General features: G+C 42.1%; 11 protein-coding genes across 11 annotated transcripts; 5 read left to right on the forward strand and 6 right to left on the reverse strand.

Annotated features, from left to right (window-relative positions):
* Nucleotides 1–305: 305 nt before the first annotated feature.
* On the forward strand, nucleotides 306–1,269 carry IL334_001812 (uncharacterized protein; the record flags this gene model as incomplete). The annotated part of the gene is made up of 4 exons (XM_062933565.1): nucleotides 306–415; nucleotides 493–818; nucleotides 925–1,063; nucleotides 1,116–1,269. 4 exons carry the CDS (start codon nucleotides 306–308, stop codon nucleotides 1,267–1,269), a joined length of 729 nt encoding a protein of 242 aa, XP_062789616.1.
* A 242-nt stretch (nucleotides 1,270–1,511) lies between these two features.
* On the reverse strand, nucleotides 1,512–2,322 carry IL334_001813 (uncharacterized protein; the record flags this gene model as incomplete). Its single annotated transcript, XM_062933566.1, has 4 exons — nucleotides 1,512–1,621; nucleotides 1,767–1,841; nucleotides 1,954–2,127; nucleotides 2,256–2,322. The coding sequence occupies 4 exons, from the start codon at nucleotides 2,320–2,322 to the stop codon at nucleotides 1,512–1,514; spliced, it is 426 nt and encodes a 141-aa protein (XP_062789617.1).
* A 486-nt stretch (nucleotides 2,323–2,808) lies between these two features.
* Nucleotides 2,809–5,125, forward strand: IL334_001814 (uncharacterized protein; the record flags this gene model as incomplete). The annotated part of the gene is made up of 6 exons (XM_062933567.1): nucleotides 2,809–3,219; nucleotides 3,376–3,475; nucleotides 3,648–3,966; nucleotides 4,055–4,794; nucleotides 4,869–4,900; nucleotides 4,970–5,125. The coding sequence occupies 6 exons, from the start codon at nucleotides 2,809–2,811 to the stop codon at nucleotides 5,123–5,125; spliced, it is 1,758 nt and encodes a 585-aa protein (XP_062789618.1).
* Nucleotides 5,126–5,314: 189 nt separating this feature from the next.
* On the reverse strand, nucleotides 5,315–6,151 carry IL334_001815 (uncharacterized protein; the record flags this gene model as incomplete). Its single annotated transcript, XM_062933568.1, has 5 exons — nucleotides 5,315–5,367; nucleotides 5,457–5,531; nucleotides 5,714–5,753; nucleotides 5,827–5,869; nucleotides 6,042–6,151. 5 exons carry the CDS (start codon nucleotides 6,149–6,151, stop codon nucleotides 5,315–5,317), a joined length of 321 nt encoding a protein of 106 aa, XP_062789619.1.
* A 322-nt stretch (nucleotides 6,152–6,473) lies between these two features.
* Nucleotides 6,474–7,996, reverse strand: IL334_001816 (uncharacterized protein; the record flags this gene model as incomplete). The annotated part of the gene is made up of 7 exons (XM_062933569.1): nucleotides 6,474–6,610; nucleotides 6,668–6,892; nucleotides 6,955–7,025; nucleotides 7,084–7,390; nucleotides 7,479–7,587; nucleotides 7,642–7,756; nucleotides 7,827–7,996. The coding sequence occupies 7 exons, from the start codon at nucleotides 7,994–7,996 to the stop codon at nucleotides 6,474–6,476; spliced, it is 1,134 nt and encodes a 377-aa protein (XP_062789620.1).
* Nucleotides 7,997–9,277: 1,281 nt separating this feature from the next.
* Nucleotides 9,278–10,837, reverse strand: IL334_001817 (uncharacterized protein; the record flags this gene model as incomplete). Its single annotated transcript, XM_062933570.1, has 3 exons — nucleotides 9,278–9,361; nucleotides 9,440–9,509; nucleotides 9,594–10,837. 3 exons carry the CDS (start codon nucleotides 10,835–10,837, stop codon nucleotides 9,278–9,280), a joined length of 1,398 nt encoding a protein of 465 aa, XP_062789621.1.
* Nucleotides 10,838–13,426: 2,589 nt separating this feature from the next.
* Nucleotides 13,427–15,623, forward strand: IL334_001818 (uncharacterized protein; the record flags this gene model as incomplete). Its single annotated transcript, XM_062933571.1, has 6 exons — nucleotides 13,427–14,148; nucleotides 14,263–14,519; nucleotides 14,575–14,584; nucleotides 14,634–15,382; nucleotides 15,453–15,530; nucleotides 15,583–15,623. The coding sequence occupies 6 exons, from the start codon at nucleotides 13,427–13,429 to the stop codon at nucleotides 15,621–15,623; spliced, it is 1,857 nt and encodes a 618-aa protein (XP_062789622.1).
* A 683-nt stretch (nucleotides 15,624–16,306) lies between these two features.
* Nucleotides 16,307–20,661, forward strand: IL334_001819 (uncharacterized protein; the record flags this gene model as incomplete). The annotated part of the gene is made up of 17 exons (XM_062933572.1): nucleotides 16,307–16,424; nucleotides 16,549–16,560; nucleotides 16,629–16,748; nucleotides 16,841–16,977; nucleotides 17,038–17,124; nucleotides 17,203–18,123; nucleotides 18,196–18,367; nucleotides 18,420–18,590; nucleotides 18,654–18,714; nucleotides 18,770–18,866; nucleotides 18,916–18,991; nucleotides 19,053–19,142; nucleotides 19,194–19,337; nucleotides 19,388–19,417; nucleotides 19,475–19,781; nucleotides 19,834–20,461; nucleotides 20,530–20,661. The coding sequence occupies 17 exons, from the start codon at nucleotides 16,307–16,309 to the stop codon at nucleotides 20,659–20,661; spliced, it is 3,303 nt and encodes a 1,100-aa protein (XP_062789623.1).
* A 368-nt stretch (nucleotides 20,662–21,029) lies between these two features.
* Nucleotides 21,030–22,110, forward strand: IL334_001820 (uncharacterized protein; the record flags this gene model as incomplete). The annotated part of the gene is made up of 4 exons (XM_062933573.1): nucleotides 21,030–21,058; nucleotides 21,324–21,419; nucleotides 21,941–21,980; nucleotides 22,057–22,110. The coding sequence occupies 4 exons, from the start codon at nucleotides 21,030–21,032 to the stop codon at nucleotides 22,108–22,110; spliced, it is 219 nt and encodes a 72-aa protein (XP_062789624.1).
* A 292-nt stretch (nucleotides 22,111–22,402) lies between these two features.
* On the reverse strand, nucleotides 22,403–24,717 carry IL334_001821 (uncharacterized protein; the record flags this gene model as incomplete). The annotated part of the gene is made up of 9 exons (XM_062933574.1): nucleotides 22,403–22,631; nucleotides 22,690–22,789; nucleotides 22,886–23,062; nucleotides 23,144–23,214; nucleotides 23,292–23,684; nucleotides 23,771–23,936; nucleotides 24,072–24,202; nucleotides 24,265–24,315; nucleotides 24,401–24,717. 9 exons carry the CDS (start codon nucleotides 24,715–24,717, stop codon nucleotides 22,403–22,405), a joined length of 1,635 nt encoding a protein of 544 aa, XP_062789625.1.
* Nucleotides 24,718–25,351: 634 nt separating this feature from the next.
* Nucleotides 25,352–26,718, reverse strand: IL334_001822 (uncharacterized protein; the record flags this gene model as incomplete). The annotated part of the gene is made up of 6 exons (XM_062933575.1): nucleotides 25,352–25,418; nucleotides 25,618–25,724; nucleotides 25,825–25,893; nucleotides 25,956–25,997; nucleotides 26,134–26,537; nucleotides 26,664–26,718. The coding sequence occupies 6 exons, from the start codon at nucleotides 26,716–26,718 to the stop codon at nucleotides 25,352–25,354; spliced, it is 744 nt and encodes a 247-aa protein (XP_062789626.1).
* Nucleotides 26,719–26,731: the final 13 nt, after the last annotated feature.

A 26,731-nucleotide genomic window follows, 5' to 3' on the forward strand; every position in this document is an offset into this window, starting at 1 on the left:
ACTCGATGTGGACGAAATGCCGATGACAAACGAGTTAATACTATGCACGTTTGTGATTTCATTAGAAACATTTTGTAGTTCTTTGATTTGATTCCGCTAATGGTTCCCCCGCTCTTGACCTCCACTCTTGGTGATTGAGCAGAGAATGACGACAGTAAAATACCCATGATGCAGACGATGATGAATCAAAATGAAGGTCAGAATTGAGAGAAGTGGGATATATGAATCCTTCCCAGAAAGCTTAACAACCCTACTTGCTGTCATTTGAATCAACCTATAGCTAAGCTCAGTACTATTCATCCAGGATGGTCAAATTCATCGTTGTCGGTGGCGGTGGTAAAGTCGCTCAATACTTTACAGGATTTGCAGTGAAAGAAGGACATGAAGTACATTCGATCATCAGAAATGACGGACAGTAAGCATCAAATTTCCAACTATCCCTTCTTTCTAGGTGATTGGAGATACTTTCAACTGACGGTTCACGATCAAAAGCGAGAAAGAGCTAAAGAAACTTGGAGCTAAAATACACATCTTGTCACTGGAAGATGCTACAGTTCCTGATCTGACATCATTGTTCACTACTGTTTCTCCTGATGTGGTGGTATTCGCGGCTGGAGCTGCCGGAAACCCTCCTGGACCTGAAGTGATTGATTTTCAAGGTGCTGTGAAAGTTTTTGATGCTATGGAAGCATCGAATACGAAACGATTGATATTGGTCGGTGCTGTCGATATAAGAACTAGAGATAAAGGTTGGCCTGATTGGTATAATGATGAAGATAAAGCTATGAGCGATAGGATGTGGAAAGCCATTCCAGCTTGTAAGTACACGCTTGACTATCTCGAAGCGAAGAAGAACAGCAAGTTCGGTGATCGTGATTTTGACAATCAACAAGGGGTATGAGCTGATGCAGCCAATCGTAATAGATATGAAGGCGAAATTAGATGCTGAATTGGAATTGCATACTCGTAAACAAATACAGTACACTGTGATCCGTCCAGGTGGTTTGACACTTGAGCCCGCAGGAGGTGTCCAATTAGGTAAAACTCATCTTCAGAAGACTAGGTCAGTCACGAAATGCCCAATTTGACTAGAATGCAATACGGCTGACTTCCAGTGGTAGTCGAGAGCTAGTCGCCAAAGTAGTTTTAGCTACTGCCACTTCAAAAGGTACCGATGGTCTTTCGATCGACGTAATGGACGGTCAGGGTACTATTGAAGATGAACTAAAGAAAGTAGTCGAAAATGGAACGGATTCATGGACTGGTTAACCACGCCACAATGTAGCAGAATACGGAAACAAAAGGGTAAGCTAAGAAGAAGTGATGACAAGTGAAAAAGAAAAACTGTATATTATTATACATGTATAGTACAAATGATATATCTCAGTGTGTTATTACGGGGAGATTAATCAAAGTAATCCATTTATGTTGTCGTGTGATATCATTACTCCCGTTAAAAGCCTATTATCTGGATTCGCTGATGCCTTGCGGAAGGTCGGGCTTCTGTCTCGCTATGCAGCATTAACTCCTCCTATTAACGTTTGCAGTTTACTTTCGAACAGAGATGAGTTGATTGGCATTTCGGGCGTATGAAATGGATTTTTCATCACTGCGTCGGAATCTGCAGGGGTGAAGGAGGGCGGGGCATGATACGAGCAGATAGAAGTTAACACAATTGAGATGATTCGAAAAAAGGGCATAGGGAGATGAGTATAAGTCCTTCGAAAATGAAAAGGAAAAGTCAACCATAGGGTTATTATACGTACATATCTCGTATACCCTTCTTAGGAGTTCATCAAGTCCAGCTTGAGGTAACGAATGCAGCAATACGAATTTAGTACCTATGATTCACGGCCAAGAAAAGTAAGCGATCGTATATCCCGCACATGATACACCAACCCCCTCCCAGAACAACGAGATCAGATTGTGGAAATGGAGGAATAATTAATTTACCTGTAGGAGTTAAAAACACTTTCCCACCCCATCCTTCAGCTTCGAAACTCTCCAATCCACCAACTGGTACACCAGGTATTTGAGCAGGTGTTAGTTTCGCTGTTATAGCGTGAATACCATGTAGTATACCAGCTAATGTTAATATCGTATTTACAGGTTGAGGTGGTAATGTGTCTGAATTTGGAATTCATCATTGATACGAGTTAGTCAACGTCCCTCGACATGGAACGTGATGGATTAGGATTATCCGAAATTCATATCATATCAAGGATGGTTTTGGCAGATTGCATTTCGATACTCACCACTATACGAACGAGAAAAGACTAATCCACCAGCTTTAGATATCACCCATAGTCCGTGTATCGTCATTGTTTCGAGAAAGCGAGGAAGAGAGATGAGAAGTTGACACCAGGCTGTCGATTGGTATAGGCTTCTATTCCTCTTCTTGTAATGGGCGGTACTGGATACTTCTATCTTCCTCACAAGCTAGTATTTGCCCTGATATGGTGCTGTGTCTCTTAAGATGATCGTGCAATATACGGATCACTCCCCGTTGCCCACTATCACACCTCTCTTCCAGAGAATCTCGCTGCTGTCATTGAATCTTTGAACGCGACCTGGAGTTACTCGGCGATCGCCGCTTTCCATTGATTACCGGTTAATTCAAGCATTCGTCGACGTCAGTCAGTGAATATAACTTAATACAGAATAGTTTGACAAAGATATTTCAAGACACTACTCGTACACTCTGTCAATCCAACGACGCTGTGCTCAACAGAACAGGACAAGGTCTCGTTCGTAACAAGACTCCTGTAAGAGGAACTGTTAGGTGTTAGGGTGGTTTCTCCATACAAAATGTCTGATACACCATCTATACCGAGTCACCTCCTGCCCTTTCTTCCTTCTTCAGCTATTCCAATTCCATCTCCTTCGTCATCTTCCTCTACCCTCACCAATAATACCGATACCAGGCACAATATCAATGTCAATCGCAACACGAGTAAAACATCTATACCTACATTCCCACCCGTATCAGCAGCTGCTCCGCCTCCTAAGAAATCAAGTACTATATCAATGTCATTGTCTACAAACGTCTCGGATTTGTTATTATCGAGTTTATTGCCTCCCAATCTACCTAAATTACCTTCTTCAATACCTTCATCCGGGGGAAGGAAAGGGGTCGGTGCTCCAAGAGAATTATCTACCCAGAAAGAAGGTCTGAGCTTACCATTGGTCAGTAACAATTTTAGGAGGTTCGTCACTAGGGTGAGTACACTTATTTTATGTTGAAATGCAAAGTTGCGAACACATGAACTATCATATGATCCCTGCTTAAGGATATATCATGGACCGAACTCATTGAACGATCAAGTACACTAGGCTGACCTTATGCTATATAACGTCGCTATTCCCCGTTGATAGGTCGGTCCCGTATTCTGGTTACAAGATAGAATTGAAGAAATTCTATTTTGGAGAAAACCGATTTGGACTTGGGCGTGGATGATGACTTGGACGTTCATATGTGAGTGGAGTCTTTGTCAACTTGAAAGATCAACTTCAACTATCTCAGCTTCACCAAGGTTCATTTCAATCGCTGCCATGGAACTATTCTGATACTATATTACCTCATCCCGAACGACGCAAAGTGATCTTGTTGTCTACTTCAGTTTGCGGCATGCTGACGATTCTTATAGGCTTCCAACCTCGAGCTCTCCTTCTTCTCCCATCATTAATCTTGATGTTGATCCTGCTCCACACTCATGAACGACTTGCCCCCTTACCATCCTTATTGGGCATTTCGATACCTCCATCAACAGCTACAGATCGATTCCAACCTCCTTCACCTAATCCAGCTGGTAATCCCAATGCCTCAGGAGGAGGCTTCACCTCTACAAGTACAAAAGACGCAGATGGTGAAACTGTTGAAAAAGTAGTCGTACCTCCTAAAGAAGCTGAAAGTGCAGTTGATTATTATATGAACTTGCAAGCTATTCAGAACCTCATGGGTTTAATGCGAGTGGACATCTTCATATCACTCTTGCAACGATTTTTAATGTACCAAGTGATGTTTTGATCAATGCTAATGTCAGATCTACTTTAGATCCGATGGATATGATTATATCGCACCCAAACTTGCATCACTCCAATCTACGAATCCACCTTCTTCAACACTCTCATTACCTATAACACCAACACATTTGGTTCTTTTACTGCTTCCACCGACATTTCTCTTACCACTTACTCCCTCTGCGTTGATCCCTTACCTACTTCTTCCAATGGGTTTATCACCTCCACTGTTGTTTCATCCTAACGTAACTCCATTCATATACACTCTACCCTCTCATCCGGTCATTCGAAAGATACGATCATACATCGAAAATTTCTTACTGGATGATAGACTATCAGATGAAATCGGTAGAAGTACAATATCAAAAGTAGAAGTATGGGAAAATGAAAGATTAGATCCAAAAATATCTTCATCATTATCATCAAATACAACCAATGCGAATTCATCCAGTTTGACATCTTTATCGAACACATCGAATTCACAAAGTTCAGTTCTTCCTACGATACCGAATGGTAGTTGGTCTTCGAAAAATCTAAGAGCAAGTGATAGATCACCTTGGATAAAAGTAAATAATGATCAGAGCAAATGGAAATCCATTGAAGATCTTCCAATGCCAAGTTCCAGTGATGCGAAAAATAGTGAAAATGAGAACAGTAAAGAAAATAAAGAAGCTAAATTGGTTTTAGCATTGAAACAAGGATGGCAATGGATTCCAGGAGAAGATTGGAGAATTGATTTATCAGGTTTATGGAGTGATCATGGTGTTGATGAAGGTAAGTCATTACTTCCCCTTGATATGCATAGGCATATGCAAATTGGAAATTAACGTTACAGCTTGGCGAAATAGAAGGTTGGTTGTATACCGATGATTCATGGCAGGTAAGTTTTCCTTCCTGATCAAAAAACCGGATCACTGGTATTGGAGAAGCTAACGACATGTACATTTAGAACCCCGCCCCAACACCTTATACAGAAGCTGATATTCCATCGAACGACAAGAGCTTGACCGTGACAGCAGGTATGATGCCTGGATTAGCTTTGAGAAGGACAACAAGAAGAAGGAGATGGTGGAGGAGAGTCTACGAGATTTCGCACGAAGTATAACGTATCATCCAAATGATTGGGTAATCTACCTTGAGATGAAGGTCAAAGAAGTATTGTTGTAAATTACATGCATTATCAGATATATCGATCCCTTCTCACAATCTCTTTTTGACTTCTTCCCTGTTTATCTGCTTGGCTTTGTGGTGTTGTCAATCACGTTGACTGAGTTATCCATTCGAAAGGGATACATCAAGGTTTGAGTAGGAAATATCGAATTGATACTAAAGCAGAGAGGACAGTGACTGATCACGATCACGATTGAATCAGTGATGAATGACGAATAAGACGTGATAGAAAAAGGAAGAAACAGGTAGAACCTGGTAAAGCTTACCCAATCCTGCAGGCATGAATTTACCAGATTTCGTATATCTATATCCCATCAATAAGAATAAAGCTGATGATGTGACTATGTATTTTGTATTGTTTATGATTTTATTGGGTAAGCAAGGTGAGTTTATTCAAATCAGCTGCATTCTGCAAGATCAAGATGTTCGGTTGATTGATTCATTTATTTGATTGATTGATGCTTGTCTTCGTGTGTGTGTGAGAGAGAGAGGATTGTAAGAGAAGATGAGATGGTAGACTCACTCAGAGCAGGTAAAACATCAGTTGAATTCTTGGATACTCTCTATATCAATAGCAATCAAAGTCAAAGTTATAATCAGTATTCAAATATCACACATCATCAGTTTTCAACTCACATCAGCTCCGTATGCAGCTGCTAAAGATGATCCCAATCCAGCACTAATAGAATACGTCAAACAAGTCAGCATCAGCAACGGCGTAAGCGAGTTCCTCCTGATTCAATCAGACTATCCTCCCTGACCTCTTCCATATTCACAGTCACAGTTTGATAGCGTATCCCAACTCATCATTTCTAATGTATATCCTCCCAGACAAACTATTCAGAACTCACATTAGAGAAACCTTTGATCCTCTTCTCAAACCGCCGATCAGCCCTCCTACAGCTAATAAAGCAGCATAGACGAGACCGATGTAATCTGTTGTGACGATGATAGGAGCCATTATGTGTATGTGACAGGTATGATGCTTGGGTAAAGTAGAGTAACTCTATGTGTGGTGTTTTACACACTATGATTTGTTGTATTCAACATCACTCATGACGCTAATTCCTCCGCATTAGGGTCTAACCGGCTAGTTCCATCAGACATTCCGATTAGATGAGTTGCAGAAAGATCTCGTTCTCAACGCAACGGTATAACTCTGTCCATGAGGCCTTGAAGTGCTGAAGCACTGAACAAACGATTCCACATCTATCTGCATTCTCTATACTCAAATGAAGTTATAATTGTGGAAAAGGTAACATTTATCTAGATCTAGTCTAAAATCAAGCCCATCGACCCAGTAAAGCCATTAAACCTGAACCCAACAACATGCAAATGAAAATATAAGCCAATCTACCATTCTTAGCTTTCATCATTCTTGGGTTGAGTAAGATTTCATGTGCCATAAGTTCGACCAGACCTGTTTCAGAAGGATAAGCTTACGCAACTACGAGCAAAAGAAAAGATGAACACTTACCGGTGTACAGTAAGATACCAGCAGAAGTAGCGTCTAGTATACCTGATACGATATTGGCAGTGGCACCGTTCCCGTTGTAACTGTTTCTCGCACCGATACCGATAGCGACACCTATAGGTGTACATATGGAATAGAATGCGGCAGCTACCCATCGAGCGTAGTGGAATTTTTTGGGTAAATTGAGTACAGCAAGTCGTGATCCCAGACCTAAACCTTCGAACATTTCTAAAAAGGACAATACCGATCAGCGACATCCTGATTTTGTTGAAGGAATCAAGTGGACTTACGATGGAAGATAATAACAATGAACAATGTGATGAATTCATCTGTCACACCGAGTGTGAGACCAATGATGATACTGAGTTTGAATGAGATCAGTAATACGTCCATGATGTGAAGATGAAGATGATGCTTACCTATGTAATACTACCCCAAATTCCAAAACACCGACAGCGACCAACTGAGCGGTTGCTTCTGCATTGCTCGGTAGTTGATTGACAGTCTCAGATTCTGATCCCGACTCCGCATCATGTTTAAGGTGCTTCTCTGAGATTGCCTGTAATCGGGGATCGGTGTCTTCATGAGCATGTGAGTGAGAGTGGATGTTAGATGAAGAAGGGTGTAAGTGATGTTGATGAGCAGGAACAGAAGTATCGACTGAGAGTGGGGGATCATGGTTATGTGTATGAGCATGAGCATCTGTTTCGTCATGTGCATGTGAGCCTATTTTACATAGTACAGTTTAGTCAAGTGCTCGTGTTGATTCAAAGGCGGGAGCGAATAGAGAAGAATGACCTGTTGGGATACTTACTGTAGTTAACACCTAATTTCTCCAATCGTTTTGTACCAATTCTGTATGCGGCTACTTCAGCAAAGAATATACCGTAAACAGCGGCCATGGCGATAGCTGGTGCCCAATCCTATCGAATGACAATATAAGTATTTGTACAGAAGATGTGTGTGAATTTACTCACGTATTCTGTCCATGTTCCACTCAGACATTCTGATGTTAATTCATCCCATGCAGGCGCCAACAAATGTATGAAAGCGGTCGCTATGATGACACCCGAACCGAAATATTTTGCAAAGCTAATTGATCATAATGCATATGAGCGAAATTATACGTGAATGAGTGGAGTGGGGTGGACTCGGGACTCACTCGAATACCGGTGTGGGTATAGAAGATGAATGTCTGAATATGATAGGAGTCATTGTCCCAGCTAACGAGGTAACCAAGATGATGAAGATTGCTCCTATTCTCAAACCTTGATGAGAATCATCGTTTGCTAATGTACATGGATCCGATGTATCTGCTTCTACGTCAGACATTTTGTCTATGTATATATGTTTACGATTGAGCGGTGGATGTGTATGAGATGTTCTTGATGTTTAAGTGAGATGATGTAGGATAAAGGATCTCTGCTGATTCCGTTCGAGCTTGTTGTTCAACTTGTCGAGATTAAGTTTTGGTTATTCTGAATCTGATGCGATCTTCCTTTTGTTGGACCGAAGTATAGTTGAAGATATAAAGTAGGATACAATGGAATATGATTATTAGATGGGCGTTGATACAAGGTTTATATATATATATGTGACTGGACAGTGATGAGCAATGAGATGATGATGGTGATCCTATTCTCGGTGATGTAGTAAGTGTGGTGTGTATGCGATAGTTAAAAAATGAGTACTTTTGTGATACTCGTTAATCAGGGGAATTCCCCCTTTTATCATGACCGTTGAGGTACTCATTCTGCCCCCCCTCCCCATTAATTACCCATGTGGACACGTGGGTGGTCCCGTTCAAAACGAATGTAGCTAATCACATCATTCTTAATTGACCGTCAAGTCCCCCTTTATCTCTCATCCCAAATGAATGTGGCACTTTGCTTGTATGTGGGATTACAGTCTGCAGATTCAGCTCATCTCAAGACATAGGACTTAGGAAGAGGACTTGCACGGTCGTACCATACAAATAAGCAGCTCCCAGAATAGATACTCAGCCTCGCTTGGTACTGCTCAGAAGAGCAATGCATCATGTGGCGTGAATGGGCTGATGAAAGGTACTCTTTTGGCGCTGATTCTTCTTATGCTTTTTTCGCTTAACTTTAACATCGCTTTCTGTTCGGCTCGGACTTATCATAGAGTCCTATAGGTCTCACCAACCTGGTGTGATCTGCCAGGCTATTTCATTGGGTCTTACAGGTAGCAAGAAGTTCTTTCGTCTCGGGTTTAGCGACCTTTCGGGTGACAGTGTTATGAGTACTGTCGGAATTTGAAGCCACCTACTATGCGAAAACTGCCGGGCGGTTGGAAAGATCCTTAGGGTTCAAGATGATATCACAGAATGTATGGTTGTGTACTGAGCCTCACGCATGGTGTGTGTATTGATTAACACCAAGAATAACCAGATATCGGATTGTTCGGAAAAACGACAAAAACGTAAAAGACATCATACAGATGATATATATCTTAATCGTGAGCATTAGAAAATCATCACATGAGTGTCCATTGAGAAAGAAGGGGAAACGCATTGTCCATTGACAGTACTATATAGATCGTGACAAATCTGACTGGTCTTCTCTGAATTCAGCGTTAGAAGAGGAGGAGATGTCAGATACCGGTGGCGATTGACTTAGGATTGGGGGAAGGTCTAGTTAAGAAATAAACCAGAAGTGCTCCGATGAGGATCACGAGCTAAATTCATCGAATCAAGTTAAGAGTTAGCTTCAAAGTACTCGTTTGATCCGAAACAAGAAACCGAATTCCACCCACCAGAAAGAGAAAGATCCAGATCATCTTTTTGATTCTTCCATCTCTCGCTTTGGCTTTGGATAACCACGCACTATTCAGTATGACTTGATTAGCGTTGAATCCCATGAAATCGTGAATTGAGTCCGAAAAGGGTATGATGAGACACGTTACTCACCTCCCATTAGAATCACCGTTGACGGCTTTTTCTCCTTCATCCAGTTCGGCATGTGCATTGAATCTCTTCCAAAAATCCATTCCACTGGCTAAGAAAGCCGATTTCGTCTGAGCTCTACCTTGTCTCGCACGTTCAGTACGTCTAGTTGCGAAAGGAGACATCAACTCTTCTTGACCTTCTCTAAACAAAGCTTTCTTTTCTGCCATAATATCAAATCCTCTGATTGATCCATTGGTCGAGTCTGGTCTATCTTGTCTTACTCCACGAGCAGATGCAAAAGGCGATGATGGGGGTGAAAGAGGTGAGAAATGAGGTAGGGGAGGTGCGGCTAGTAAAGGTGAAATAGGTGATGAAGGTGGTGGCAGATTGATCGTCCGTGGAGGCGAAAAAGAAAATGAAGCTGTGTCAATTGTAGGTTGTGATTTCGAATTATGTATATATCCTATTGAATATCCTTTTGATGGCAATTCGGGTCGAAGTTGATTGGGATCAGTAGTAACAATTTTAGGAATCGGGGGAATCGCGGTCGGTCCATCGGATAAACTTGGAATGGGTCCATCGGGTTTCGTTCGTGAATGATTAGGTGATGGATAACCTTTTCCATATCCCTGTTGAGGTTTAAGTGAAGGTTCAGGAAATTCAACGACTGTCAAAGGTCTTACCCTACCTGATTCGTCAGATTGTCTACTTGTGACTTCGTTGGATTTAGCAGGGGATTTGGGTAATTTCAGTTGTTGATCCTTCCCGTGATGTAAGTAATGAACTTCGTCGCTAAGACCATCCAATTCATCGAATGATTCATAAATATCCACTTCACCAGCTTGACTTTTGATTTTACTTTCTAACACATTCTTATAATTTTGGTGTTGACTCTGATTCTGATTTTGATTCTGCTTTTGGTCGCAAGTTTTATTCACAATCACACTACCTACTCTTGTCCGTCCTCTTGTTATTGGAGTTCTGGACCTCGCATCAGAGTTAAGTGAAGGAATGACAATTGATGACGATTTTTCCTCAGGATCAGAATCGTAATGTGAATCATAGGGAGAAGAGAAGAATGCCCCAATGGCATGAACACCTGAATCTCTAGGCCTCTCCTCTTCACTTTCCCTTTCGTCTTCATATGATCGTCCTGGACGTACGAGTGGAGGCGTACATGCACCGCCTGATCCAAGTGTGGGGGAAGGTGCATGTCTGGGAGTGGAAAGTTCAGTAATCGATGGAAGGGAAGATCTTGAATTCATGTTGGAAGTTGAGCTTGGAGCGAGTCTCTCGGGTTGTTCTGGTGAAGCTAGTTGGTCTAAGTTGTTTGTACAAATTAAGGAGACTGGATTGAGCGATGGTAGATTGTCCAGTGGAGGTATCGATAAATGAGCGTGTTTGCTGGTAAAGAACGTCTATTTGCAGTTGGAGCAAGAAAGGATCGATGAGTCAAACAAATCGTTAGAACATGAGTATTTTGTAAGAGGAAGAGCAAAACAACAGGTCGTTAAAATATTGAGAAACGAGAATGAAACACAATGGGAGAAAAATGTTTGTAGGTATGTCTGATTCGGTATAGATATATATATATATATATATATAACCTCGATCCAGCAATGAGATATATACGAGTGACCAATGCTGATTAGTGTTAGTAAATGCGATGCGATGTGCGAATCCCAAACAAGCGCTTTGACCTTTTCTTCTCTTCTCTTGGTTTGATCGGAGACTCGCCGTTCCTGGTTGTCAACTTGATCAATGATGCAAGGCTCACCAAGTCCTCAATCTCTTCATATAGTGTAACAGTGAACTGTTTAGCTCGTTATAAGCCGGATTCAATGGGATGTGTGGGTGGATTAACGGGGTGTATCGAGCTAAACTAGAAAAAGCGGGAAAGCATAGGCCCATTTTTCAGACCCTTAAGCGATAACCTGAAAATCCAAGGAAAGGGAAGTGTTTCATAGTAGTTGGGATTATCGTTGTCCTGGATCGAATATTCAGTTGGCAGTACTCCAGTTTCCAGTCACTCGCAATCGGATCAAAGCGATCATTCACAGACCGGACGTGGAAAGTCAGCTTTTGAGTAACGAAAAATCGATGAAGGATAACAATAAAAGAGAAAAGGGGGTTTGAGACGTGGGCTCCCTAATTGGCGGTGAGGACCGAGCGAGATGGCGCAGGGTTTAAGGAGGGTTTCGTGTGCTAACGCCTCGTAAAGGAATGATACTCCTTGGATTGTTAGTGGTCGTCAACGTACAGTAAGGTATATAGGTACATCTTCTGGTACGCTAATGAAGATCTCTCTGTACTATCGGGCTGATCCACGAGCCGTCATCGAGGACGACCAACCCCGTTACTATCCAGCTGTCTTTTTAGCTCAGGGTTGTGGATGGTAAACACGAAATTGCTACCGACTGTATCAGTAAGGTCCGGCGTTTCCAGCCAGTTACATTTAGTTGGTGACAATTGACTGTATGCGAAAGCAAGCTATATGTATACAATAGTCAAGTGTGAACAACGATCATTGCGTTGTTATATGCCGCATCGCCTTGTCCACAAGGTCGATCGAGTATACTTGTTTGCTGAAGATGAGGGCAATGATAGTCAGTCTCTTTCATGATCAACCATCAACGATCAACAAGAACAGTAATGTATGTATTTACTTTCAATACAATTGATTTTGCTGTTTGTTACTTGACACCTCGCAAATCAATCGCCTCGTGTAAAAACCACTTTCGTCATTTTGTGTCGAAACACCCTGAAATCCCATACCAGTATTTCACGCGTCGTGACAGAGTTGTTTAGTAGTAAGGATTGCCAGACAGAGGAGATCAATGATTTTCGGCGGTTACAGCAGTATGAGGAACAAGATAGAAGACAGTGATATAAGATGGATAGATTCATGAAGCATAGACGCAACAAGAGTGTAGGGATTAGTATCGCAAGCAGTGGTAGCTCGCATGATCCGGTGAGTCGAGTCACGTCACCGCGTGTTGATCCAGGTCAGTAGAAATCGCATACCTCCTCTTTGTTCTTGGTCATAGCTCCTAGTTCCATTCCTACGTACATGTGCAGAGATATCTGGATGATGGGTTCATTAACGTGTACTGAGCCATGTTACAAATGGGATGTATAATCAGGATGAAATGTAAAGCTGTGAATCCAGGTTATACGTAAACAATTGATCGCAGCAGGAGAAACTTTTTGGCTGGTCACCTGTGATTTCTGGTCTTTTACCCTGAAAATCGGGAATAGGAAATGGGAGATACGAAATCTATTGATTCCTCTTCTCCTCTCACGCCTCTCCCATTCTCCCGTCCCTTCCTTTTCCAATTCAATTACTCTTCTATGTCACTGCTGCATGGCACCCCTTCTACCAGCCGTGTCAAAAATCACACAGCTTCCTTCTCTATTATTTTATCAGAACTTTGATTTTTCATCATTGAATTTACATCCAGATCCATCTCTCATTTCTTTCTTTTGATCCTGCAGTTGGACCTCTATTACTCTTTCACGTACATCTTAGCCATAGGCTAGTCGTCAGCTGATCGTCGATTGTTATCTCATTCCCTGTATCATTCTCCCTCTCCCCTCTATCCAACGATATATATCTGGACTCTTGGCTTCTTGGCAACTTGTCACCACGGACCACCTCTTGGAAACTTTCTTAACTCCTGATTAATCAATTTTGATCAACGCCTCTCCCTCTATTACTCACCGATAACAATCAACAATCACACGACTCTGGAATACAACTCGATATCACTTCTCATACGGTACCGGATCAACATTTGAATCCGGATCGTCGAAAGACAAAACCCCTTTGATTGGATTACCTACCGCAACTCTCAATGCAGTACGGCAATCAATCGCCTTCCTTTGGCCGTGAACCTTTACTCGCGTCTGCCCAAACTCCTGGCATGAGCCAGCGCCTTTCTGAATCATCATTAGCATCATACGAACAATCTCACATGTCACACAGAGGTAATCCCAACAACGCAAGCCCCGCGTCTTACGCGTCTTTCTCTTCCGCAAATCGATTCGGTCCAACAGCTAATATCGCTCCCACAACCACTCCATCTGCCTCATCAGATGCAGCCTTATCAAGAGGCGCATATGCCGCCGGACCAATGGAAGATGACGATGATCTAGATGATCATTTACATACTTTTACAGCTGGAGAAAAGAAAGATCTGAGCACACCGTTCGATATCACATCATGGAGAGGGTGGGCAAACGCTTTAACTCTCATGTTTTTGGCTGTAGGAGGTGTAATGCTTTTCGCTGGTTTCCCAATTTTATCTTGGTATTACGGTAATAGTAATTCATCAGGAGCAAATACATCTGGTTACAATTTAGGTGGAATCAATGGTAGTGGTCAATACCCATCCATCACAGGTTTACCTCAACTTATCGATACCGACACACCTTCAGATGCTTACACAAAGACGGGTGCAGATGGAAACGAATGGAACCTTGTTTTCTCAGATGAATTCAACAAGGACGGAAGAACTTTCTACGACGGTGATGATCCTTTCTTCCAAGGTGTCGATTTCCACTATTGGGCAACTGGGTGAGTTCGCCAAAACATTTTCGGCCAAGACGGGTGAACAATCCGTACTGTGACTGGTGCTAACAACTTTCAATCTACCTTCTCCGCTTCCACCTTCCCTTACACGACTCACAGTGATTTCGAATGGTATGATCCTTCTGCTGCCACCACTGCCGACGGCCACCTTGTTCTCACCATGACTCAGGAAAACATTCACGATCTCAACTTCAAATCTGGTATGTTACAATCTTGGAACAAGCTCTGTTTCAACAAAAATGCATATATCGAAGTTTCTGCAAGTCTTCCCGGTACCACAACCGTCGGTGGATTCTGGCCTGGTATCTGGACTATGGGTAATCTCGGTCGACCAGGTTACGGTGCTACCACTGAAGGTAAGTCTATCTAGAATATGATCCAAAAAATGGCGCTGATATTTTGATTTATTAGGATTATGGCCGTAAGTCGGAAACAGATACTTGCGAGTAACTCGGCTGACCTACCTTTAGTTATACTTACGATTCTTGTGATATCGGTACTCTTGCCAACCAAACAACTGTAGACGGTACCGGTCCCGATGCTACCCTCACAACCGGAGCCAGTGGCGGTCCCCTCTCTTATCTTCCAGGTCAACGACTTTCAGCCTGTACTTGTGCAGGTGAAGATCACCCTGGCCCAAACGTCGGTGTTGGTCGTGGTGCCCCCGAAATCGATATGATCGAAGCCCAAATTATCTTATCAGAGCAACGAGGAGAAGTTTCCCAATCTTTCCAAGTCGCTCCATTTGACGATTACTATCAATTTAACAACGCCAGTGGCATGTTCAAGCAGTACGATACAGATCTTTCTTATTGGAATACTTATTTAGGTGGTAGTTACCAACAGGCTGTGTCAACTCTTACTCGAGTCCCAAGAGATATCTACTACAGTCAATCTGGAACCAACGGACAATTCACCACATTTGCTGTAGAATGGCAAGCTTTCCCCGACAAAAGAGAAGACGGCTACATCGCTTGGTACAGTGACGGTACACCAAGTTGGACAATGTATGCCGATGCCGTTGCCGCCAATTCTCGAGTTGAGGTAGGAAGGAGAATTATTCCCGAAGAACCAATGGCTTTAGTCTTCAACTTTGGAATGTCAAACAATTTCCAAGCTGTTGACTTTGACAATTTGATCTGGCCAAATTATGTTCGAATCGATTGGATCCGAGTGTATCAGAGAACTGACACCGGTACCGTCGGTTGTGATCCTTCAGGTAAGTAGCGGAACGATCCAGGATCACGATCACTGTGATGATCCTCACTAACGATTATTATAATTATCAGACTACCCTACGGCAGATTACATCACAAAACATGCAACAGCCTACAACAACGCCAATCTCACAACATGGGCTGCAGCTGGTGAGTGTAATTTCGCAGATCTGTCAGTTCACAATACTGACTATTTGTAAAGGCCAAACTTTCCCCAAGAACAGACTCAAGGATACTTGTTAAGCGTGATGCAAGGCGAGAGGAGAGAGATTGAGACGCAAAGTACCGATCGAAGGACTTTATTGACAGATGATGAAGAAGAACCGTGATAACGAACCCTCCGACTGAGAGAGGAAACACCCAATATTAGTCTCTTATGTTCCCTTTTTTATGATAAACCTGCATTCTCCCTACAACGATTAGATACCCCCATTCTTGTTCTCCCTCCATTTCCCTTCAGATGAGTCAGACAATTCTGCGCTCGGATTGTTCCTTCGTTTTCCTTCTTCTGTAACGATCTGGAACGGACAGTGAAGTGTAGAGTGAAGCGAGCTTGATGATATACATGCATCTCGATGATATGAGTTTGGATATGCAGTCAAGCTGGATTTGATTCCGCTAATCAGCTAAAAAGCCGTAACCGCTCTCCTAAGTATATATATTGTTTTCTGTCATGTGGGGCTCAACTTGCTCGCACGATGCTGCACATGTGGTCATGTCAAAATATATAAAGTCACATTCTTTTGGAATTGGCACAATGGATCGATCTAATCTTCACCTTTATCAGCATTCATCTTCTACATAGGCAGGACTTGTACTTCAAGTGACTCGTTGTCAGTCTTGAAAATCCATCAACAGAATACATATATACCTCAACCTCGATCGATATATCTCGCTTCTGAAAGGGTGAAAACACAAATACTTGAATGGCGATATCCAACAAGATGTCTTCTTTGGCTTGGTTAGGGACGATTCTGCTGCAATCGGATGATGGAGATGGATCAAAGGATCCAAGTCCTTTACCACCAGGGAGTGGTCCTACTCGTGAGTACAGTGCAAGATCTTCACTCTTTCGCCGCTTACTCAAAGTACTCACACCAATCTGATCTTCAATTCCTACAATACATGACAAGAGCTGACGAATAGCTTGTCTCTTCTTCGTTGATAGAAAAATTCGAAGGTCAGTTCACGCCTCTCTTGAAATGTAATGATTGAACGACATTGTAGCTGTAATTGACACTCCAATAGGTCCTTGGTTTTCAACCCAGCTCACGTTGTCGTTAGCTATTGGTCTGACAAGCTTCTTCGCTTTTTGCTTCTTAAGGACTAGTTGGGATGTAGTTTATATGGGAAGAACAAAGCTTAAAGGTGAGAGGAACCTTGAAGAAGACGCTGAGGATGTCGATGAATCGGTCAGCATGAGGATACAGCTGATCCAATGAATATTCCACTTGATGCAGACTTCTCACCGACACCTGCTCATTCACCCGATCCACAATCCGCATCTGGGAAATCACGATTTTTCGGATGGATAATACCTACTCTTAGAACTTCAGAATTTACTGTACTTCAAACTGTAGGATTGGATGCTGCAGTTGTAAGTCACCCTTTCCCTTAATACATCAAAAAAGGAGATATCATCTTATGGTTCGAATAGTTACTCAACTTCTTTCGAATGGCGTTTCTTCTATTCAGTTTATCGGCTTTCTTAGCTACTATGGTATTGATACCTCTAAATTTGTTTGTAAGTGATGTTGGACAGAGATTTTTGAATTTCATTCTTGCATCAGAGTAAAATGCTTATACCACTCAACCAATTCAGCGTCATGGATCTACCGATTCTGCTCCTGATCCTTCTGAAAACAATACAGACACCTTATCATCGAAATCCTCCACGTATACCCATTACATACTCATCAATGGATCAACACCCATAACTAGACCCAGCTTCTACGATGTGCTCCTCGATCCGACAACCTCGTCCACCATTCACTTAATCTTCACATATCTCTTCACCGGCTTATGCCTCTCTTTCTTCCATAATAACTTTCACCGTTTCGTCATTTCTCGTCAATCATTCGGACTTCACTTGATCCATTCTATATCCTCCAGAACAGTGCTAGTATCGAATCTACCCAGACATCTCAGAGGCGATCGTGCGCTAGCAGACTATTTCGAAAATTGCGGTTGGATGGTTGAAAGTGTTAGTGTATGTAGGGAAGTCGAACCCGTTCGAAAAGTACTGGAGAAAAGAACGATAGCTCTATTGAAACTGGAAGCAGCTTGGGTTGATTGGGTAGGAAATCCAGCTGGAAAGGCAATCAAAGGATATGACGCCAATGTTTATATCAAACCTTCTCTTGCTGGAAATCTCAGTACTTCACCTCAGCCTACAGAAGCTAGGCTTATACCTGAATTAGATGATGACGAGGAAACTCACGAAGGAAATGCTTTGACTACTTCGTCAAATCAAATACCATCAAACGGATCATCAACTCCCGTCGCTCTTGCAGGATCACAGTCTGAAGCTGAAGATGGAGAATCACATGCTCACGTTCATATACATACCACTCGCCCTAGACCTACCTTCAGACCTCGTTGGTTCGGCAATAAAGTCGATTCTATTGAATTTTGGGAGAAAGAATTTCAACAAGCTGATGAAGAAGTGAAAGAGTTGAGGAAAAAAGGGAGATTTGAAGCGACCCATGCTGCTTTCGTCACCTTCGAAGACGCCAAAGATGCTGTAAGTCAACTTCGCGTGTCACCATGTTGATTTCGAGTGGATATAGCTGATCTGTGATGTGATGATATATAGCAAACTGCATGTCAAGTGGTACATTATCCTTATCATTCGGCAGTAACTACTGAACTGGCACCTGAACCCCGAGACGTTGTATGGAGCAAAGTATCGATGACAGATAGAGAAGCCAAGATCAGGGATTTCTTTATCATGGGAATAACAGGACTGTTCTTCCTTTTCTGGTTTGGTGAGTCAACTCTGAGTTTATAAGTCAGCATCGGTAGCTAATGTCTTGATAGTCCCTGTCTCCTCATTCGCAACGTTACTCTCCTACCAGGAGATCAAGAAAATCATGCCATGGTTAGCCAAAGTCATCAATTCTTCCCCTCGTCTAGCTGCATTAGTCCAGAACTCTTTGCCGCTAGTGGCTCTAACTATATTCAATGGAATATTACCTTTCTTTTTGGAGTGTGAGTTTGAGTTTAGGCAATTGTCTCGACAACGAAGAGAACTCATGTTGACCGCAATCCTAGGGTTGAGTTACATGCAAGGTTTCAAGAGTAGGAGTGCAACGGAGTACTCTCTGTTGAAAAAGTAAGTACACACTGTAGACATTGTCATCACCCATTAACATTATTATTATCATTAGATACCACCTGTTCCTGTTGATTTCAGTCCTATTCGTCTTCCTTCTTACTACAACCTACATAGCCATCGTAAGGGACTTCGTCGATAGTCCGATGAAGGTGAGTTTCCACTGAGTCATTCGAGATTCGAAATACTGATATATAGCAGATCCCACAAAAACTAGCTAGTGCCCTGCAGGGAGCCAACGTCAGAAATTTTATGGTTTCATATATTATGTTACAAGGTGCGGTCAAATCTCCTTTCGTTTGATATACCTGAGTTAATCAGACCTCATGTCCTGGCAGCGCTTGGTTTGATGCCCCTTCAGCTGTTGAATATGGGACCCATGCTCTCGTTGGGATACTCCCGTGCACTATTTACCAAAACCCCTAGAGGTCAGTCTCATTTATTGTCCAGTTGAAACGAGCAACTAATTGGAATAATAGATTACGCCGAGGCGAACGCACCTCCCATGCTGAATTACGGATGGGTATACCCTCAAGCTTTATTGGTATTTACGATTACACTTGTTTACAGCGTAATGAGCCCTCTCATTCTAGTATTTGGTGCTATATACTTTGGGGTAGCTTGTGAGTTTATCGCAGCCTGATTCTGTTTATTGCGCTAACAAGAGGGTCAGATCTCGTATACAAGTACAAATTGCTTTTTAGTGAGCTTGCCCATTCCACACAACTAACACTTGCACTAATCGCTGTCGTCACCCTAGTCTACTTTAAACCTTACGAATCTAATGGTGAAGCTTGGAGAATCACTTTTGCCCGTACACTCTGGGCACTGATTCTCTTCCAGCTCTTCATGACTGGTCTTTTTTCACTTCGTCAATTCTTCTGGGCATCGGGTGTCATGGTACCCCTTATTCTGTATACCCTATGGTGGAGCTGGACTATGTATAGAGATTTTGGACCGTTGAGCCAATTCCTCGCATTGAGCAGTGTCTGTGAGGTAAAGAGAGGAGAGGAACCTACTGGTGTGGCGGGTGTAGGAGAAGAAGGCGCTGTCAGTAGGAGTCAAAGGTAAGTCAGCACTCTGAACGACCGGTCGATGTCTGCTGATGTCGTGTTGCAGTAATTTGAACCATCGACGATACGCCGTCAACGACGAAACGCTTTATGTCGCTCCCAGTGACAGACGAACGGACTACTCTCAACCGCCAATGAACAATTTCTACTTTGGCGTCCTAAACACAGGTCGTAGAAGATATGCCCATCCTGCTTTGAGTGGGTTATTACCAACTCCATGGTTACCTGCCAAAGTCAAATTCGGTGACGGAGCTAAAGAGGGAGGAAAGAGAAGTGTTGTTTTAAGCTTACGTCGAAAAATGACCAAAAAACTCAAGAGAGAAGCAGGAGGGAATCACGAGAATGCAAGTCAACAAGGGGAAAACGGTAGAAACGGATCATCATCATCTTCGACAACTGGTATACCTGATGGATGGACCACAGGTCACTCACTCAAACCTTCTAAATCATCAACAAGTCTGAAAGCGGGTTCTCCTCATGGTGCAGGAAGTGGAACAACGGAAAACCTCAATCCATGGAGAGATCCTACACCCTCACCATCAGAAGCCAATTCTGCAGGTTTAAAAAAGAAGATATCGTTCGGTCCCGGAACTGGTGTTATTGATCTGCCTGAGAATAACGTTTGGGGCGATGAGGACGATGATGATGAGAATGAAGAGGAACCCGAGTCACCCGTGAGTATCTCAGAGTGCCTTTCGCTTGCAATGATGATTTGCTAATGAACGTTGTGGTGGCATATCAGTCCACTTATTTCCATAGTCGAAATAGAGCAAGAACGAATAGTTCTTCAAGAGCTCTGGATAACCCTTCATCGTCGTTGAGTGGAATTGCGGGTCCGTCACAATCTACAAGTGGAGTCAACCTCCAATCGTAGACCAAATGACCAGAAGCAAAGAATCAGTGTGATAAGGAATACGAATTTATAATAATTTTCCATAATGACCATATACACATGTATAGCTATGAATGAATGTTTCTTTTACGAAAGGCATAGTACGGGGTGTTATAGTGCATATACATGGCTTCTTATGCTGCTCTCAAAAGGATAAATGCATTAGTGCCACACTATCGGTATTATTCGGAGAAATCCCATTCCATCCCTTTTAAACGCATCCCTTCCCCCCCGGCCGAGTGTGGTTGAGTTTGGGTTACATCTTTACTTGAAATCGTTGTATATCATTATTCCTGTCAGATTCAACAACATCTCCTGAAATCAACAAGCAAAAACTAGATTGAGTCAAGATGTCTTCCACTTGGAGAGAATTTATGTCGTGAGTTTGCGAATCCCCCTATGAGAAATGGGTTATATGTCAGAAAAGAGGAATGGTTTCTTTCGTTGGGATGTTAATTATACGAGACTAACCTCCAAATTGTTATTCTTCCTTCAATCTTGAATGTGTCCATCGCCTGATCCTCGACCTATGAAACTTCCCAATACCCATACATGATCAACACCCACACTCCATATAATCGGAATTATATATCTATGCCTGATGTCTAACACCTGGAAAATGCCCGACATACGTTAATGAACAGATGGAACAAATACACCCAAGTCGCTTCTAGAGCACTTAGACAAGCTTTGACAGAGACTGATAGAGTCGCAGCTGAGAAAAGAGCCGCTATTGGAGTGTGAGTATTACGTCAGATCTCCTGGTTGGGTTGATCGGGGTCTCGAATATGGGCCTGTTGGAATTTTGGGAGTTATTGGAGTCATTGGAGTTGTGGGCCACGGGGTATCAAGTCTCGAGGTAGTGGTGTGGAATCTGCAGGCGGAAAAGGAAGAAGGATAGTCACTCGTATATGACGATCGACGGGAAGGGAGCAACGCAGAAAATAGAAAGGCGCTGTGAGATATCGGATGTTTTACTTCGACAGGAGATCAAGTGAAGCCAAAAAATTGTCTTGGTAGACATTTCGGCGAATTCATGATGGATCAATGTATGGAAAAGAGGACATCTTTGTGCAAAGAAACGTGAAAAAAAGAAAGAATGGAGGGATTCCTTTGATCATTTGATCGAGAGCAAAGTTATCTTGGAATCTCGTTATCGATAAGTTTGGGATTGTGGTGACGATGATATCAAGGATGATATTTGGGGGAAATGTTACATTTCAAAGGGAGTATAGTACTAAATCATTGTTATCTGGTTTAGCCGATACCAACTTTGGGAGAATGGACAAGGTGGTGAACAAGTAAGTTTACATATTCATCTAATCCCCACACTTGATCAATCTATCTCATTGCTTACTTGAAATACTACTTTCTCAGAACTACGTCGTGCCTCCCGCTAAGGAAACAACTCCTGGTACCCCACCTGTATAAAACCCGTCTCAATAATTAAATGCCTAGATCAGAAAAAAAAGGCATTAAATGAGAAAAATAGAAGGATCATGAGAGGTGGCTTTTTGAGTGATAAAGGGATGCAAACCAATTCCAATGATGATTCACCATAATGGCAATGACAAGGTCTTAGGCGTGAAAATCGTATTAGATTCGTAAGAATAATCACTAATAACGCAGGAACACATATACAACAGTAAAACAAGCAAACCTTGGATCTAATCGAACTGAGGTCTGAAGATACGAATGCTCGTTCTCGATAAAACCTATCTAACTACGCTTCACCTTCTTCCACTCTCTTCTCTTTACTTTTTCGGTCTTCATGCCCGTGAAGCTGTTTAGGCATCCTAACAAATGCAGCTACTACGACGACTGCTAATCCAGCTAATCCAGTCGATAACCATAACGCTGCTCTATATCCTCTCAACAAATCATCTTGTGATTCACCTGAACCTCGAACATATCTCTCTATCGTACCTGCTAATCCTAATCCGATGGATAGACTATGAAAGTTGTCAATCCAGAATCTGCTAAGCTTTAGTGATCATGGACTACACTCACGAATAGTTCGTTATCATACTGACTATACCAGCTGCTATACCTTGAAATTCATGTTCTACTGAATTACTGACTATTAATTGACCAGTACTGAAACTGAGATCTATTGTTATTACAGATATCTGGTTAGCTGTACTCTTGCGATATACGCGATATACAACATCAGGAAACGTTCCTATGGGATACAATTGTAACTCACCAGGACCAAAAACAACCACTATCATACTCCAAAAAGTCAAACCCCAATACATCTGATCTTTAGGTGCCAAAGCAGCGAACAAATCACCGATGAAAAATGCAATCATAGCTATTAAGAATATATGATGTCCCGCAAATCGATGTATCAATAATGGAACAAGTAGAGCAGCGGCGATTCCTACTCAAATCAAACCAATCACGAATATGTCAGTGTCCCAGATAAGTGAAATTTGAGTCAAGAGAGTTTGGAAGAGCTTACCTCCCGGTGCTAAAGGAGTGAATTGAGCTGCTATGGTCAAAGCATTATGATGCCCTCTTATGTTATATATACTATTAGTATAACATCGTCAGCGCGAATCGAAATCATCGCATCCCAACTGGAAGTGTTTTAGGTTTTTATCACTCACAAGAGCATAGTGTATAATAAGAAACTACCGAAACTCATCCAGCCAAGCCATAAAGTCAAATAAACCAATAAATTCTGTTTATCTAAAACTTCTATTGGTATCAAAGCTTTCTTACCAATCCTTTTTTCCCATATGAAAAATAATATAAATGAGATTATTGAAATGATCAGTAAAATATATACGTAAGGTTTTTCCCAGCCAACTAAAGAAGATTGGTTCCAAACGAAATTGAATAATCCCATTGCTAATATCAATAAAATAGTCCCAATATAATCGAATTGACGTGATTGATTAGATAGGGATGAAGATGTGGATGAAGATTTAGATGAGGTATGTTGATCAGATGGTAAGATCAATAATCCACTAATTAGAAATACAAATGTGAATATTGCTCTATTCATAAAATCAGGAATCGAAATATTAGCAATAAAGTATGGTAAGCTGATCATTTCCCATTGCATAGAGTAATGATAACTCACGTGAACCACCATATCCATCTAACATCTACTAGAACAGTAAAAATAGCAGCCATCGTACCTGCAATGAGGAAACCGGCAGGAGCCAAAGCTCCGAGTATCGCGAAAACTATGTTCCTCATTTTTCCAGGTGGATAGGTCCTTCCCAAAATCGCAAGTGCGTTCGGTACTATCCAAGGAAATAATGGGATGTCAGACAAGCCGAATCGTCAATTCCGCCGTGTGAGAGAGTTTAGTGGGAAATTTTATCGAGTATAGAATATAGAGTATGGAGTCTGGATCGGGAATGGGATAGCCCACTCACATGATAAAGCAGAACCTATACCTGCTAAAGCCCTCGTTATATCAAATGGTATAGGTGATTTACAAAATCCTGAACCTATATTTGACGTGATGACGAACATACATCCTATCGACCAGACTAATTTTGGGCCACTAGACAAAGAGGATCTTCAACATGAGCAGATAATCAAAATATGATTCACTGTACCACTCACAACATATCTCCTACCCTACCACTGATAACGACCGTTATACCCAATGTCAGTCTATAAAGCTCCCAGGCGTTAGCCATTTTTTTATGTTCATTAGTGATTATAGAGAAGAAAGGAAGTGGTGAAATGCGTTGCTCACCCATAACTAGCAGCCATCCAGCTCATTTCACCCGCGTTATCCGTTCCAAGCCAAGGGCCAAGGTCGTTCAACGGTATAATGAGCATCCCGAATTGACCTTGAGCAATCAATTGTGTTGCACAAGTGATTGACACGAACATGATTTGAAACAGTATCGACTTACCGTCCAAGAAATGTGGTTGCGAAGAAGAACCAACGTTCTCACTGGACGGAGTGTTATTGCTTGGTGAGAGGCACTCATCTCGATTGGATGTTTGAGTGCGATTGCTGGATGATAATGACGAGGATATTCGTGGTGGTATCGGGGATGAAGACATGGTCAATCTCTCTAGATTCTATGTATTTTCAAGGACGATAGAAAAGCTTTTGTCGAGTTGTTGACGTCCAGGTGCGCGTACTTCCTTCCTTTTGTTTGATAAGAGCCGGTCCACATGCTTCGAGATTACATGCAGCGTCTTCGCCAGCGCCAGAGTAGCATGCTCTGCTGGAGGAGATCAAATGTCAATCCAAACTACTACAGAAGGGTTAACAATAACGAATAAATCACCTCCGGTTGAAATTGTTGATCATTTATATGCGTCATCTGTTAAACTGATAATCTCATTAAAAAGTGGAGCGTAGACAGTTTAACCGGAGACCGAGATGAACTTTGTTCTCCCCTCCACCCAGAAAACAGAAAACGAAAGAGGGTTAAAGGGGGAAGCTTGCTTATGAGAAGATATCAAGACAGGAGACAGAACGATCTGAGGGGACAGATACACTCCGTCTGACAAAGCAGACTAAATGAGAGGAGAAAGAAAGTCTCCTTTTGGGTGGACGATGGATTGGACACCGGCTAAAGTCCAATCATGTCAATCCAATATCATTTGCATTCTTTTGTTTTTGCTTATCTACTCCCATTCGTGGATACCTTTTCTTGAAGATAGCCCTCGTCCCCCAGGTATTATGCTTTTAGATCTTTGATTTCGCGTTCTCCTCCTCATCTTTAAGTCTTTGTTGAGCTTTCTGAGCGGCTGGCCTGTTGAATAAGATTGAGTTAGTGTCCTCATTGCATACAATCTCACTCTCTCGTCACGTATCAAGATGGAATGACAGAGCGACTTTTACATAAGAGTATTTGGTATGAGAGTGTTTGAAACTCGATCATGCGAATGAAAGAAATATTGAAGACCAGAAAGGGAGCAAAGGGAAAGTGATGCCGGTGATCACCTACTCACCTAGACATAACTCGCTCATACCACCCTTTCAAGCCGGAACCGATATTGAAACCCGCTGCAGCTCTAGTTCCAGCTATGAGAGAATTGATAGCGAAGAACATCATGAACTATGAATGATCATCACTTTATTAGCCGTATGGTATGCTATGCGGGGTAATGATCCGAAGCTACCCAAAGAGAAGAGGGGAAGTACAAGCAAAAACTCACATCTCCTTGTCCAGGCTTCTCAGTACCTGAGAACCAACCACCTTTACTTTTACTAATGAAAGATTCGGCCTATCCCATTCAGCAGATCAGAGCAGGAAGCTTGACGGGAGACAAGGAGACAATTGACTTACAAGATCGATGGTACCTTGCATTTGAGGACCTAGGTACTGTTTCTATATTTTTTGACAATCATGATGATATACATCATATTCGTCAGCTCCCATTTATGCACCGCTGTTTTAGCAGAAAATCTCGGAATCACAAGACCAGGTAAATGGCGCAAAATTCGAAATCAAATGTTGCACTTACAGCTACGAAACCTGTATATTTCCCAATAACATTTTTACCTTCTTCACTCAACTCGCCCGCAGCACCATTCAACCAAGCTTGACCTGTGGCTTGAACGATCGCGGAAGCTTGGAATAAATTCATCATGCTTCCTTCGGAGAAATGACTCCAAAACACATTATCGTCCGTTTCGTCAACCTCAACATCTATCTCTCCTTTGTGAGACTTTTCTTTGATTTCAGGTAATGTTAATAGCTTGTGAATGATATAAGCTGATTCCGTTATTGTTTGAGTATTATCAATCGTCAATGCCGGTGCTTTACCAGTTGGTGATATTTTCAGTAAAGAAGGTGGAGCGGACCTTGTAGGTAATCTAAAATGTACAACTACTGAATAAGGCAGTTGTAATTCTTCTAAAACCCAGACTAAATACACATAATCACATCAGCGGTGTTTTCATGGAACGTCGCACCATTCCAATATCAAGACGAGAACGGGATCTCGAGATCAAGATGATGGAATAGAATTGAAGAGTTGAAGCAATAACTTACAAATCCTGTCAGATCTAGAAGCGTTCAGGTGGTGTAAAGTAATTTGTCGTGACATGATGTTTAATTAG

The sequence above is a fragment of the Kwoniella shivajii genome, chromosome 2 (genome assembly GCF_035658355.1).
Source record: "Kwoniella shivajii chromosome 2, complete sequence".
NCBI classification, from domain to species: domain Eukaryota; kingdom Fungi; phylum Basidiomycota; class Tremellomycetes; order Tremellales; family Cryptococcaceae; genus Kwoniella; species Kwoniella shivajii.